The sequence below is a fragment of the Rhinopithecus roxellana genome, chromosome 11 (assembly GCF_007565055.1).
Source record: "Rhinopithecus roxellana isolate Shanxi Qingling chromosome 11, ASM756505v1, whole genome shotgun sequence".
Lineage (NCBI taxonomy): Eukaryota > Metazoa > Chordata > Mammalia > Primates > Cercopithecidae > Rhinopithecus > Rhinopithecus roxellana.
This window is the reverse complement of record NC_044559.1, coordinates 41980392-41994547: the sequence shown is the minus strand read 5'-3', so window position 1 is coordinate 41994547 and position 14156 is coordinate 41980392. Positions and strand designations below refer to the sequence as shown.

At 34.5% G+C, this 14156-nt stretch overlaps 1 protein-coding gene across 3 annotated transcripts in view; it reads right to left on the bottom strand.

Moving 5' to 3' along the window:
• WDR11 (WD repeat domain 11) overlaps positions 1–14156 on the bottom strand; it is a 56694-nt gene that overhangs the window by 37224 nt on the left and 5314 nt on the right. For all 3 annotated transcript variants that reach the window (XM_010365672.2, XM_010365675.2, XM_030940832.1), the window contains exons 3-10: positions 11865–12018; positions 10700–10873; positions 8073–8259; positions 5818–5983; positions 5262–5376; positions 4241–4436; positions 3862–3965; positions 43–219 (exon numbers count right to left, since the gene is read on the bottom strand). In XM_010365672.2, coding sequence (XP_010363974.2) covers positions 43–219; positions 3862–3965; positions 4241–4436; positions 5262–5376; positions 5818–5983; positions 8073–8259; positions 10700–10873; positions 11865–12018 — 1273 coding nt within the window. The remainder of the gene's footprint in view (positions 1–42; positions 220–3861; positions 3966–4240; positions 4437–5261; positions 5377–5817; positions 5984–8072; positions 8260–10699; positions 10874–11864; positions 12019–14156) is intronic.

The following is a 14156-nucleotide window of genomic DNA, read 5'->3' as shown; positions in this document are numbered from 1 at the left end:
TCTTATAAAGTGAGTTAAAAAAAGACCAGGTCAGATACTCACCAACAGCCAGCAGTGGCTGATACATCTTGATGTTTTTTGTGGTCAACGGTGGACACATACGGATAGCAAACTGTGGTGCAGGCAGTCCTGAAAGCAGTCCCGTCAGCAGGAACTTGAGGTGCACTTCCCGCAGAATTGAACCTCTGGGATGTTCTTCCCCAGCAATTGCACTTTGCCCTGATTTGTAATAAAAATAACAAATATATTAACTATACTGTATGCAGATCTTAAAAAGTTAAAGAAAATTTTCAGTAGAAATGCTCTTCAGGTCTAAAAGTATAATGTAGTACACTAGTGGCTGGAGTTATTAGGGACACAATGACTCCATACCTGGCTATAGGACTTAAATTGCATCAACTAACACATCAAAGGATAGATTACTCCCGAGTCCTGCTATCCAGAATTCAGGGACCTATGTATTCTAAGAGACACTGTTTCAGTCAATATTCCTGGTATTAAAGCACTACACAGGCTTCAGAAGAAAGCAAGATAACTTGCATTAGAGAACAGCTTCTGCAGATTGAACTACTGTACTGCATTCTCATTTTACTGCCTTTTGAAAGGGTTACTTTTCAATCTGATGTACTCTGTAAAGTACATACAAAATTGGTATTCACGAAAAACACGTTTAAATAACTCATTCATAATTTCTAATAAGAAACCTTAATGTGTCAGTGTAATTACAAAACATAAGCTTTATAAGTCAATATAAAATAAATGCAAATATATATTCATAAATCATGTGTATAATATATAAGCCATCACTGTCAATAGTTAAGACTTCAATGGCATATTTCCCAAACACCATTTGTACTTAGGTTAGCAAGTCTCAAACTAAAAAGATGACTCCAATAAAAATCATTCTAACAAAATCTAAATATAAACAATACAACAAAATCAAGACTGTTCATTAAAAAGGTATACAAATTTCCTTCCTATAAACCACTATAGAATATTGGGATTAACCTGCCCAAAATAGAAAGAATATGCATGTATATACATATATGTCTACATACACATAAACACAAACATGTATATAGTGTGAAAGGAAAAATGTAAATAAGTGGGTGGTGAATATAACCTTTTGAAGCTGTAAAGTTGTTTTAATAATGTTATTTTAAAATCCACAAAATATATAGAAAAAATAGCATTTTAATCCTATTAAAATGATCCCTTAGGATTAGCCACATACTCAATACCAATTTCTCTGCCTAACTTTGGTTGAAAAAAGATGGAGGCTGGGCATGGTGGCTCACACCTGTGATTCCAGCACTTTGGGAAGCTGAGGCGGGTGGATCATGAGGTCAGAAGATCAAGACCATCCTGGCCAACATGGTGAAACCCCTCTCTACTAAAAATACAAAAATTAGCTGGGTGTGGTGGTGCACACCTGTAATCCTAGCTACTTGCCAGGCTGAGGCAGGAGAATCGCTTGAACCCAGGAGGCAGAAGTTGCAGTGAGCCGAGATTCGCTACTGCACTCCAGCCTGGTGACAGAGCAAGACTCTGTCTCAAAAAAATAAAATTAAATTAAAAATTAAAAAAGATGGAATATGAAGGAATAGGAAGCTTAACAGGTAAGGGCCACACATACATATGTTGGCTCTGAGTTGACTCCCAGGGAATGCCACATTTTTCTTCAAGTATTTTCCATCAGAGGCAATTCACAATGCAGGGCAGATTAGGCCTTAGTAAGTATCAGCATTTATCCAGTGAATATAAATCAGCCTCTGTATTTACCTGAATTGCTTTCAATTATCACTAAGAACAGAGTGAACTTCAAATTAAAAGTTCAAATTAAAATGTTTTCAAGTATGAAGCTTTACTTAACACTTTAAAATCAACTACATTGTCAAGAACTGCTATACAATCTGTATCCATTTGTCTCTTAAAAATGTAATTTATATCACTTAGATACCTAAATAGCATAAAATTTCAAACTTCTATGGGCTCCATATAACTGATTAGTGCTGTTCTTGTGTGTGTTTATAATTCTTTTCACTTTAAGTTTTCATATTAAGAGCAGAAAAGGTGAATTAACTCAAAAAATTGTGTTACCGATAAAACAAATTTTGCAAAACAAGTATTGTCCAGGCTTCCCCATATGGATTTATGTCTGGTAGAATAGATACCAGAGAGAAAGAATTTTAAATATAATAGTAAGTATCACTGAACAAAACAATTTCATAACTGGCCGAAATCATGAAAAATCTGAGGCTTAGAGATGGATGACGGTCTTGCCCAAGATGACAGTGGAGCTGTCAGGACCAGAGGCCATTGCTAAGGAGCAGGCTCCAGAGCCAGGATTACCTGGGTCACACTTTGGCTCTTCCTGTGTGACTGTGTGGTTTAAAGCCTTAATCTCTCTGGGCCTCAGTTCTTACATATATCAAATGGAGATAATATTACTTACAATGCAAAGTTGTAGCAAGGTAATACATAGAATATTTAGCACAGCACTTAACACAGTATTAAGTACCCAATAAATGTGATCTGATTAATGTAATTAATAATGTAATGCCTTTTTTTTTTTTTTCTTTGAGACTGAGTCTCGCTCTGTTACCCAGGCTGGAATGCAATGGTGCGATTTTGGCTCACTGCAACCTCCGCCTCCCAGGTTCAAGCGATTCTCCTTCCTCAGCCTCCCGAGTAGCTAGGACCACAGGCACGTGCCACCACACCTGGCTAATTCTTGTATTTTTAGTAGAGACAGGTTTCACTATGTTGGCCAGGCTGGTCTCGAACTCGTGACCTCAGGTGATCCGCCCACCTCGGCCTCCAGAAGTGCTGGGATTACAGGAGTGAGCCACCGCACCCGGCCAATGCTCTTTCTAGTACATCACCTATCTAGCGTTTCAACAACAACAAAACCCTCCTAAATAATATCCATTTTCAGTTACATTATGGTAGAATAAATAATAAAACAGAAAATCCTTCATAAACCATAGCAACAATTTTAAAAGAATTAGATGTCCAAATTGTTTTGCATATTTACAGTCTTACAATTTCAAGTAGCATAAAATTTGAAATCACAAATTCGCATTCTCCCTTTAATATATACTGGCCTCAAAATTAAATAACTTTGAACATTTTATTTCCAAAAATGATTTGTTGAAAGAATCCCCAACATAAAAATAATTCATGTCAAAAAGTTAAAATAATCTTTTCTAACACTGCTCAGTTACTTTATTCCTTCAGTAAATATTTACTACAAAACAGGAATGCACAAGGTACTGTGCTGAATGCTGGGAAAGACAAAACTGAATCAAACACTGCACCACCCTTGTGATGCTTATAATTGATGAGATGACACAGAAGGAAAAAAACCCACACTTACAATACAGCTGATAACTGTTAGGAAAAACAAAAGAAGAGCATTTAAATTAGACTTGCGAGATTAAAGAAAACAATATCTGAGTTGAATTTTGAATTAGGAGCAGCAGAAAGGAAGTATGTACTTCTTTCCAAGCTGAGGAACCAGCAAAGAGCAAGGTCCTGAGTTGGCATGGCATAACAGCTCAGCATTGGCTCTAGGTCCAAAATCCAGATGCCTAACGTCATTGCTTTCATTACACCAGTGTCTCATGAATGAATGTCTTCTATTTCTAACATCTATACTGCAAACCTATGCTACTTTAGGCACTTTTCTACTTCAGTATTTTAAACCCCACTGATTCATTTAGGAAAGAATGATTCCATGTTCTAGTTTTCTCAAGCATTAACTTTTTTGACTTTAAAATGATTACAAGTGAGTGATTCTATGAATTTTGCCCTTCAGAAAGGATACTTAACATGGAGTTAGAGGGGAAAAAAGCTTACCAATCATGTTATCTAAGGAAAGGTCTGGGAGTTTATTCTGTAGCACTCCTACAGGAATTCCACAGAAAGACACTGGTGAATATAAAGGTGACACACCAGAACTACTGCAAAGACATAATAATTAGAAGGTTTTACATATTTAAAATCTGTATTACGTGTTAGGAATTCAAATTATTAAGTCCAGATCATGGCATTCTATTTTTGTATTATTCATTCATCTTACCCATAGGTGAAATAGCTCTAGCAGATTTACATAATTCCCTAATAACCTAAAGCCTTAATTATTACCTTAAAAATATTTTTATAGGAAACCAGCCCTCCTATTTTTATGATTATGGAAAAAAAAAAAAACCCAAAACCATGATCCTGTTGAATTTACCTGTTCCGTGTATTTCGATTACAAACTGCAGACTTGAGTTCCCATATCATGACTCTGCCATCACTCACTACGAGGGCTGCTGCATTCTCATTGACAGGACAGCACACCATACTGAAGGGACGGACGGTTTTTGTCACCCTGATTGCATCACACTGGCTTCGTAAATCATAGGTAAGCTCCTGAACTGGATCTGGATCTTCACATAAAATTGTTTTAAATATCAGAAAGCAGCCATATCAATACCACTACTGTTTGTTTTAATTTAAATAAAACCTCAACTAAATTTGGGTATCACTCCTTCACGAATGCAGTGTCAAGCATGGCTTCACTTTTTATAATTGCTAAATGTTTTCTGAATATAAAGATAGTTCACTTAATGATTGTACTAAGTTTAATCTCCAAAATAACAACTATAATCAAGATATCTTGTTTTTCAATATTTTTAAAATAAAGTCAATGCTTTGAAAAAGGATCAACAGTGATATATAATTAATGAATAAATTTCCATCACAATTTGTAGTAGTCTATAAGCCTGAAAATAACTGTACTTTCCAAAAGACATGAAAATCACTTTGATCTTTACACAGTATATAATTTCACAACAACATTATTTCCGTTCTCCGAGACAAGACTGACTTGACAACTGAGACTTAGTAACCTCTGTCACTTTACAATGGAAGTTCTTACAGCCAACAAGTCAAGGGGGTATAATAATAAAGGCACACAAGGTTGGACTTGCACTGAAAAAAAATTCCAAAAGATAATATCAACTTGGCTCATGGATATGATCAAGAAACACAAAATTTTACTCTCTTTGATGTATACAGGAGGTGCACTGTTTTAACATCAAGAGATTAATCTTGGGCTTATACTTTTTTATGTCTCTTATTATAACCATATTTTAAACTTCCTCAAGGCAAGGAGTATCATTAACTCTATACCTTGGCTAGTATTTACCACATCAAGCTTTATAAAATAATTTTGAAGAAAAATATAACATTATTGTGAGACAGAAACTTACCTGGTTCCTCATTTGAAGTGGTAAAAATGTTATTATAAGATCTTCGAACACGTAAAGTTATACAACCATTTTCATGTAGACAAAATAAACCATCACGCTGAAAGCAGGGTATTACCTTTAAATAGATGATTTATTTATTTTTTAAAACACAATAGATTAATAAAGTATATACTGTGAAACTCAAACTCATATTTAGGTAATATGGGTGAAAGAAAAAAAAAAAAGAAACAAAAATAGACAAATCTCCAAACTTTAAAACTAAATGTACATTTAAAATATCCATTTATAATTCTAAAACAATTTGTCTTTATCCATGTAACTTAAATAGTTCAATAAATATCTCAGGATCAGTCACAATTTCTAGGATAAATCAAACCAATCAAAAGTACAGAAAAAAACTCAATCTAAAATCAATCTAAAATAGTGTTGTTAGTCTTTCAATAAATCAAAAAAAGAAAGTGGAGAACTGAAGACAAGACTTACGCGAGATTATGGCCTTTTTTTAATATAACACTCTCAATAATTTTGAGTAATATAATTTATGAATTGTAGATACCTGTAAAAACGGAACTCCTGTGCGTTCTATTGCAATCACACCCACTGTCTGATTCACCTCAAGGTCAAGGATTAAAATCTCTCGAGGATAGAGCAACAACATGTGATTCCTTTTTGAAGGCAGGTATGCCAACTGAAGGCAATCATTGAGAGTTATGAATTCAGCACTGGAAAAAGTAAACATTTACTTGGGTCAAAGATTTCATTTATATGAGAGCTAATAAAAGATTTAATTTTGTACTTTACACATAAAAATTGACAATAAAAATGTACAACTCTTCCCTGAAATGACCAACATGGGTTGGTATCCAAAACTTAAGACCTCTACTACGTACCAAAATCCAAACGATAATAATGTTGTATAGGACAGGTAGAAATGTCAGTGTTTCTAAGTTTTTGAAATATTAGTAAAGTAGTATAATATTATTAATATTAAGTCTATACAAGACATTGTAAATGATGATATAATAATAGCTGGCATGGATAAGAGTTTTATTTTACTTTTACTTTGTCATTAAAAGTACTAGACAAACTGTTAAAATCAAGACTCAGGATGAAAACATCAACATTTAGGGTAATTAGGGCCCCTGGACCAGGAGTTACTGGACTATCTGTATGGTTTTGGGTAAGTAACTTCCCCTTGGCTGCCTTCATTCACTTTTAAGCTGTCTTAAATCTTTTTTGAGACAAAGTTTCACTTATATTACAGCATTTTCTTGTGTGTAAATAAAACAGGTCAAATGACAAGGATTTTAAGAGATTGTTAGGGTCTGAAAAATCATTTTAATAATTTGTGATTGTTGCATACATTTAATCACCTTTTCTATATTAAATATATTTCAATAGGAATAGACATACAATTATGTCTATGTACTATTTTCACTTTACATACTAATTTTATTAAAAGGCTTTGAAATTTAAAGTAAAGTTAGTTTACAAAACTAGAAAGAGACATTTTTATTGCATTAAAATCCTGACTGCCATGTCCTAGTTAGGTGAGCTTGAGTAACTGTATTTAAATTGGTGTGGGACTCAGTTTTCCTTATTTGTAAAATGGGAATATTACTACTGCCAGAATTGTAGTAAGAGTACATGAATTAATAGATGTGAAAGCACCCAGAGCAGTTCTACATGAAGAAATAATGTATTTCCCCAATAATTCATATGAGAGAAAACTTAAGAAATATAAAACATAAAACTATTCAGACTGCCAAATAATTTCTTGTTTATGAGAGGGAATACATAAAAATAGAAAGTTCTCTTAAGATACTTAAGAAGTAATCTTAGGTCATTTTGGCACAGGGTGAGAAAGAAATTAACTAGTGAGCTTAACCAGCCTACGGTTTAATATATAAAAGTAATACTTACACACGTGCAAAATGTATTTGTAGAGCTATTTGTACCACATATTTTTCAAGTAGTTACTTACCAAGCCTAGACAGAGTAATCTTGGCATACTAAAAATAAAGGCTATCTGAAAATGAATGCCAAAACAAATTAAAAAAGCCTGCCAAAGCAATAATATACAGATTATAGCTACAGGAAAAAGAAAGAAACCTATTTCGAATACATCAAATTACTTAAAATAAACTTTTATTCAGTTGTAATTTTTTAAGCAATAACAGCCGACATCTTCTAAATAAATGACTAAGTATCAATTATATGCTTTACTTACATTATTGGATCTATTGATCTTTAAAACAACCCTACGAAATACTTTAAAGCGTTACTTTAGAGACTGGGAGAGAGAAATCTGAGTACGATTAAAGTAGTTTCTCAAAGTCACATAACTACAGCCTCTCCCGGAGCCTTGACTCTTAACCAGGATGGGAGACATCTTTACCTGCATAAGAAAAACACTCCGATTTCACTGCTTAATGAGAATGCACAGCACTTAAGTCAGGAAAATGTATTTAAAATGAGTATCCAGCTTTTGTGCCCAAACTTTTAATGCATTCAATGACCCAAACTTTAGGATCATCACGATTTTCACAAGTAAAAATCAGAATTCACAAATTTTAATCTATAAAAGTCAGTGGGGAAGTTGAGCACAGTTAGTGGAAACAAAGCCAATGTTAAATGCTGAATCTCCTCTTAGGGCAGGGAACAAAATAAGTATTTTTTTCCTCTAATAAATTCAAAATTAGAAATGAGAAAAAGTGAGATTAAAAAAAATCAGTCTTTGTACATCTCCAAAAATGATGCTTTCATATAGGATAAGTAGATGAATGTTGTTATTTTACACTTGTAACTTACCTAGGTTTCTCTTGAGTGATTAAAATTTTTACTTTATTTAGAGCTTTCTTGGCACCTGTGGCTGTGGCCAGCTTGTTGTGAGCTGGGCTAGAGTGTGGGCTGGATATGTAAACTTTTTTCCCAGGGCCTGAGGGAGGCTTGGATGGGGAGAAGTCTGAGATGAAAACAATACCCTCGCTGGTGAGCACTATATTGAGAAAAGCAAAATTCTGATTAAAGTTTAATCAAGTTTAGCATACAGTTTTATACCAATACAATTTTGAGAGCAATATAATGATAATTTTAATAATATGTAACTGGCAGTGTTACACAGTCATAACATAATGGGAATGTTCTCCAAGCTGAAGAGAAACAGGTGGTCCATTACAATTCATCAGAGGCCTCCAAGCTTGGCATTCTAAATTATTCTTATATTAAAAAGATAACATAAGGTTATTGGCAGAAAGAACAAGTGTTTGTTCTTCTAAATAAATTCAGTGCATGGACTTTCATTAAAAATCTTTCCTTATTATCCTAAGCACTTTGTGAGGTAGAGGCGAGCAGACCATGAAGTCAGGAGTTCGAGACCAGCCTGATCAACATGGTGAAACCCCCGTCTCTACCAAAAATACAAAAATTAGCCAGGCGTGGTGGCACACACCTGTAATCCCAGCAACTCAGGAAAGTGAGGCAGGAGAATTGCTTGAACTGGGAGGCGGAGGTTGCAGTGAGCCGAGATAGCACCACTGCACTCCAGCCTGGGTGACAGAGCGAGACTCCATCTCAAAAAAAAAAAAAAACCCAAAAAACAAAGAACAAAAAAAAACTTGAACATATCCCATAAGTTCAAAAAAAACAACAAAAAAAAGCCTTACTTAAGAGGCTCTGCATATCACAATTAGCTAAGTTCAAATATTTGATTTGATGATACCAAATTTTTATCCTGAGCTACTCAGTCTAAATATATTTCCTTTTTCTTCTCAAGCATCAGATCGAACCTTGAGATGATTAAAGAATATTATTTTCCCTTAATATTTAGAAAAAAAAAGTAGTGGACCCACAGTGACTTACTAAGTGTACATGAAACAAAAATAGTCAAGGAAGGAGCACCATATTTAGCAATACAAATTATGCCTTTTTATGACTGAAAAAATGATCTCCCTCAACAAGGGGCTAATACTGGAAGATATGAGCAGAAAAACCTTACTACCCTGGGTCCCGGCCCTTAGCAAGGCTTCTCTAAGCACAGGGAACAAGGGCGCATTCAAGAGTTATGACAGCCCTAGCAGCACATTCAATCTGAGTAAACCAAAGGTGTTAGGTCAGCTGACACTCTGAAACACACAATGCTTTCATCAACCAAATTGCAGAGATGTAAAGAGCTGATGCAATCAAGTTAGCTGAAAGTCTTGCTGCCTTTTCAGGTTCCAGAACTCATCCTTCAAGGTCCCCTTTGCCTCCCTTCCTTTGTGATGTCTTTCTTCCCTGACTCTGCCAACTGGGCCAGCCCTCCTAGGTGTTTCCCCAGCACTGCACCTAAGTGAGCAAACTGGTGACCGAGTGAGTGTATGTATGCACACGTTCATATACATTTATATACATAAAAGCCTAAACACATTGTAGCATATTTATACAGCCACATTTCCCATGTTATTATAATTTCGCCTTGTCTGCCTTTCTTTTCCTCCTTTAACATATGCAGACACACACATGCCCCTCAATAAAAGTTGATGGGTAAAATAATTTTGAGTCATTCAAATCCAGGAAAAACATTTCTTACCATAGCTAATTTCCTTACCTCCTTCACATTTCTGATCATTATCAAAGTGAAGCCTACTTTGACCACTTTATCTCATACAACTTGCATGCTCTCATCCCCCAGTCTTCTGCACCCCCTTTATCCTGTCTTTATATCACCTGTCACCTCTTACTACACTAGAATTTATTAATTCATTGTGTTCATAGTTTATGATATGACTTCTTCTCACTAGAATGCAAACTCTGTGAAGGTTCCTGCCTTCTGGGTTCCGAGACATCTTGGTTCCCAGAAGAGTAGTAATAGCGCAAGAAATATCTGTTGGATGATTAAATATTTTCTAAACAATTTAGCCATAAAAATATCTAAAGCAAATCTCATTTTTAGACCATTAGCTCAGGAAAACATTTAATATTAGCAAAAACTACCTCTGCAAGAAAAAATTTGCTTAGGTTTATTTCTTCTTTACATGCATCTGTTTATGGCACTCAAAATGAATGGCGTGAATTAGTACAATTTTTTAAAAAGCAAGAACTTAACTTGGCCACAGACTGAATGAAACCCTTGATTCAAGTTATTTAAATGTTCTTAGAAAAACTAATTAAGTCTGGAGTGTCAAAGTCACTCTCTGTCCCTGGCTAGTCTAATACTATTTACAAATTCAACACAGAGAAGGTGTAGCTTGCTGATTTAAACTTTTAATTATCACATTTGCAAAGGATTGAGTTTATGTATTAGGAGCTGCAGATATATGGACTAGACATGCTTCTCCACTTTACTCAGTCATTTTAACATTATAGATGTATAATGTGTGTGTGTGTATATCTCATGTACATAGCATTACTATATTATAAATATCTCAACTCGTTTTCCACAAACAACTGTTACTCACAAGTTAAATGTGAGGGGTCGAAAGGGTCAAAAGAAAAAGAAAGCATGTTATCTGCGTAGCTCTTCTTCCACAGTTTGGTGCCAGTGTCGGCATTCCAGAGCACAATGTAATTCGGTGGGTGGATGGCAAGCAGTAAATCGCGAGAAGCATCTTGATTCCACAACCACTGAACATCTGCAAAGACCGGATAAAGACAGGCAAAATTCAGAAACGACACTCTCCAAAAGCCTTGGCTAACTTATCCTTGATGTTTAGTTTTTTAAATATAATCCTTAAAAACTTAACCACCAGCCCCAAATGTGACGTGTGTGTGTGTGTGTGTGTCAAGATTCCAGGAAAAAAAAAACTTATTTTATATAAAAATAAGTTGTCTGGTTAAAATCTCAAGGTCAAAATTTTGAAGTAATCTGAAATATCACTTCAAAGAAAATAAAAAGCAATTTGCCCTAATCATTACTTAAAACTATAAAATCAATATGAAACTCTCCTAGCCACAACCAAGATGTCAGACTTTCCTAATGTGTCTGTGGAATTACTTAATGGAACTTTACAGTTTTTCATGGTTTTTCAAAAAATAAACAGAATATGTAAAGATCCAGTTCAGTACCTAGTACACAGTTAAGTATTTAATAAATATTTTTTAAATAGTCATTTAAAAAATTCATTCAGTCAAGAGAGCCACTAGAGGATTTGAGTCTAAAGAATACTGTACTGGTTTTAGGTCAGTAACATGAAATGAGCAAATAAGCATTCTATATGAAAATGAGAACAAAATTTTGTTCACCTCTGTTAATGAACAAATTACTTAATGTAGAGTAAGCACTGATGGCTAGTTCCTAACAGCAGTGGCCAACTTGCCTTATACTGTAGCTTAGATTATAAGATTGTAACACTTAATTTTTCTTATCATGCTTGACTGAGGCTGATATTGAAATTAATGAGTTTTACCAAAGCACAAATCAGTTGAGATTTGAAGAAATACACCTAGAAGTTTATTATTAAGGAAAGAAAGCCAGATTTAGATCAGTAGAAAAGGCAAAACATAATCAAGAGCTAACTTGGAATTGATAAAATTAAATCAACGGGGGAAAACCCCCAAAACCAAAAAACCGCTCCAAGAGTAAGTATATCAACATGCCCACTTAGGTGAGCAGACTTTCCTCACCCTGGATAGGCTTGGCATGCTCTTGGATCTCACACTGAGCTACTCCTGCTGCTACATCCCAGACGATGATCTTCCCACTGACATCAGCAGAAGCTAACCGCAAGCAATATGGTGAGCCAATGTTATGGTGATAGTTTTCCCTGGCCCATTTAACCTAGTATCAAGAAGAAATCAAATCAAGTAAATACCTGCACTGGATGAAACGGAACATAATTTTCACAAAACATCAACCAGAACCCACACTACATTTACATTATATAAATATTTAGCAAGAATAAACAGAAAACTGGTTTTCATTTTGAAGGCAGCATTTTTGTTACTTTGGTATATATTTTTAACTGCAGTTAAAAAATTGTTTTTTAACACATCACAATGCACCTGCTTTAAAATATGAAAAATGATTCACAGCCTTAATATTTTGGGAAACTTAGGTTAAAACCCCAAGATGCCTTGGAAATCAGTTTTCCTAAAATCTAATTTATGACAAAATACCTAAAATCACATTTAGCAGAATGTTTTTTCTGTATTCTAGTCTCCTAACTAAAAGGGGACAACTTAGAAACACAAAAACCTTGCAGAGGGAAAGTTAGGAGAAGGCAAAGGTAAACGAAAAACTCTAGCTGTCTCCCTCTTTCACAAAATATTAAGTTTTTCTCTAAAAAAAAAAATGCTTCATGCCTCTAGCAACAATATTAAGAATAGAATTTTTAAAATAAAAAACACAAGAACTCCAGGGCAAATCTGATTAAATTCTTGAACAATGAATACTGACAGAGTAAGGGATAAATTTCATAGTCCTCACTAGGAGTCAGGCGTTCCCTGGTCACTACTACCCCTCTCTTCTCAGTATCCTGCTTATTTTCTTCAAAGCATTAACTACACAATTTGTACTTATTACTTTTTGCCTGTTCATGAGTCCATCAACTGTCGGTTCCATAGGGCAGACCATGTAGTCTCTGTTCGCATTTCTATCTCAGACTTAGTACAGTGTCCAAAGCTCCGCTTAATAAGTAGATTTAAATACCACAAATCTATAAATATATACAAATGTATATATCTATACATGTGTATAGAGATAAATACACTCATATATAATGCTAAGGTAGGAAAGTAAGCCAACCAGTTGCAGTAGCATTCATGAAAAAGATGGAAACAGCGTTTTCTGAAAATGAGTGTGAATAGGCCTTAAGGTTTTCCTGGAATAGATCTTTTGCTCAGGCAAAAATTTTTAAATGAAGTGTGTATGTGTATATATGCATACGTATGTGTGTATGTATATTTGTATGTGTATATGTTTGAATATGTATCAGTTCATAGGTATAGAATGTGTATGAATAGAATATGTATAGTGTATATATGTGTATACAGTCAATTCTAGTTATTTATAGATTCTGTATTTGTCCATTTACCTACTCACTAAAATTTGCAACCTCAAAATCAATACTTGCAGTGCTTTTGTGGACAAGTGCAGAATGGTGAAAAAATGTCACCCAACATACATGTGCGTTCCCAGCTAAAGTCAAACAAGAATTCTTGCTTTAGTTTCTACAATTGCAAAACAAGTGTTCATGTCATGATTTATTTAGTACCACATTTTTCACATTTTTGTTCTTTTTGCTGGTGATTTAACTATTTAAATAGGTCCCCAAGCATAGTGCTTCTACTGTTTCTAAGTATGAGAAGTTGTGATGTGTCTTACAAAACATACATATATATGTGATGAGCTTTGCTCAGGCATGTGTTGTTGGCTATGAGTTCAATGTTAGTGGATCAATCGACATATTAAATAATATGTCTTTAAATGGAAACACATATAAAGCAAGGTTATGTATTGATCAGTTGATGAAAATGTTGTGACCAGAGCCTCACAAGAACCTAACCCCTAGGAGCAAAGAAAGTTTCAGTATTCACTAATTCAGTGTATGCAACAACTTCACAGAATATAGCTATCATGAATAACAAGAATTGACTGTCTCTATGTGTACATATATGTTTGTATATGTGTATATATTTGTATATGTATGTGTTGAATCCCATTTAGGTAAACTCCAAGCCATGTATATATATATATATTTTTAATAATCAAACTATTGAAAACCAAGGTTAAGGAAATCTTGAAGGTAACTGGAGGAAAAAAGAAATAATGCTGAGAAACAAAGACAAAAATTTCTCATCAGAAACTATGTCAGCTGGAAGATAGTGGAGTGATTTTGTTGTTTTTTTTTTTTTGAGACAGAGTCTCACTCTGTTGCCTAGGCTGGAGTGCAGTGGCACCATCTCGGCTCACTGCAA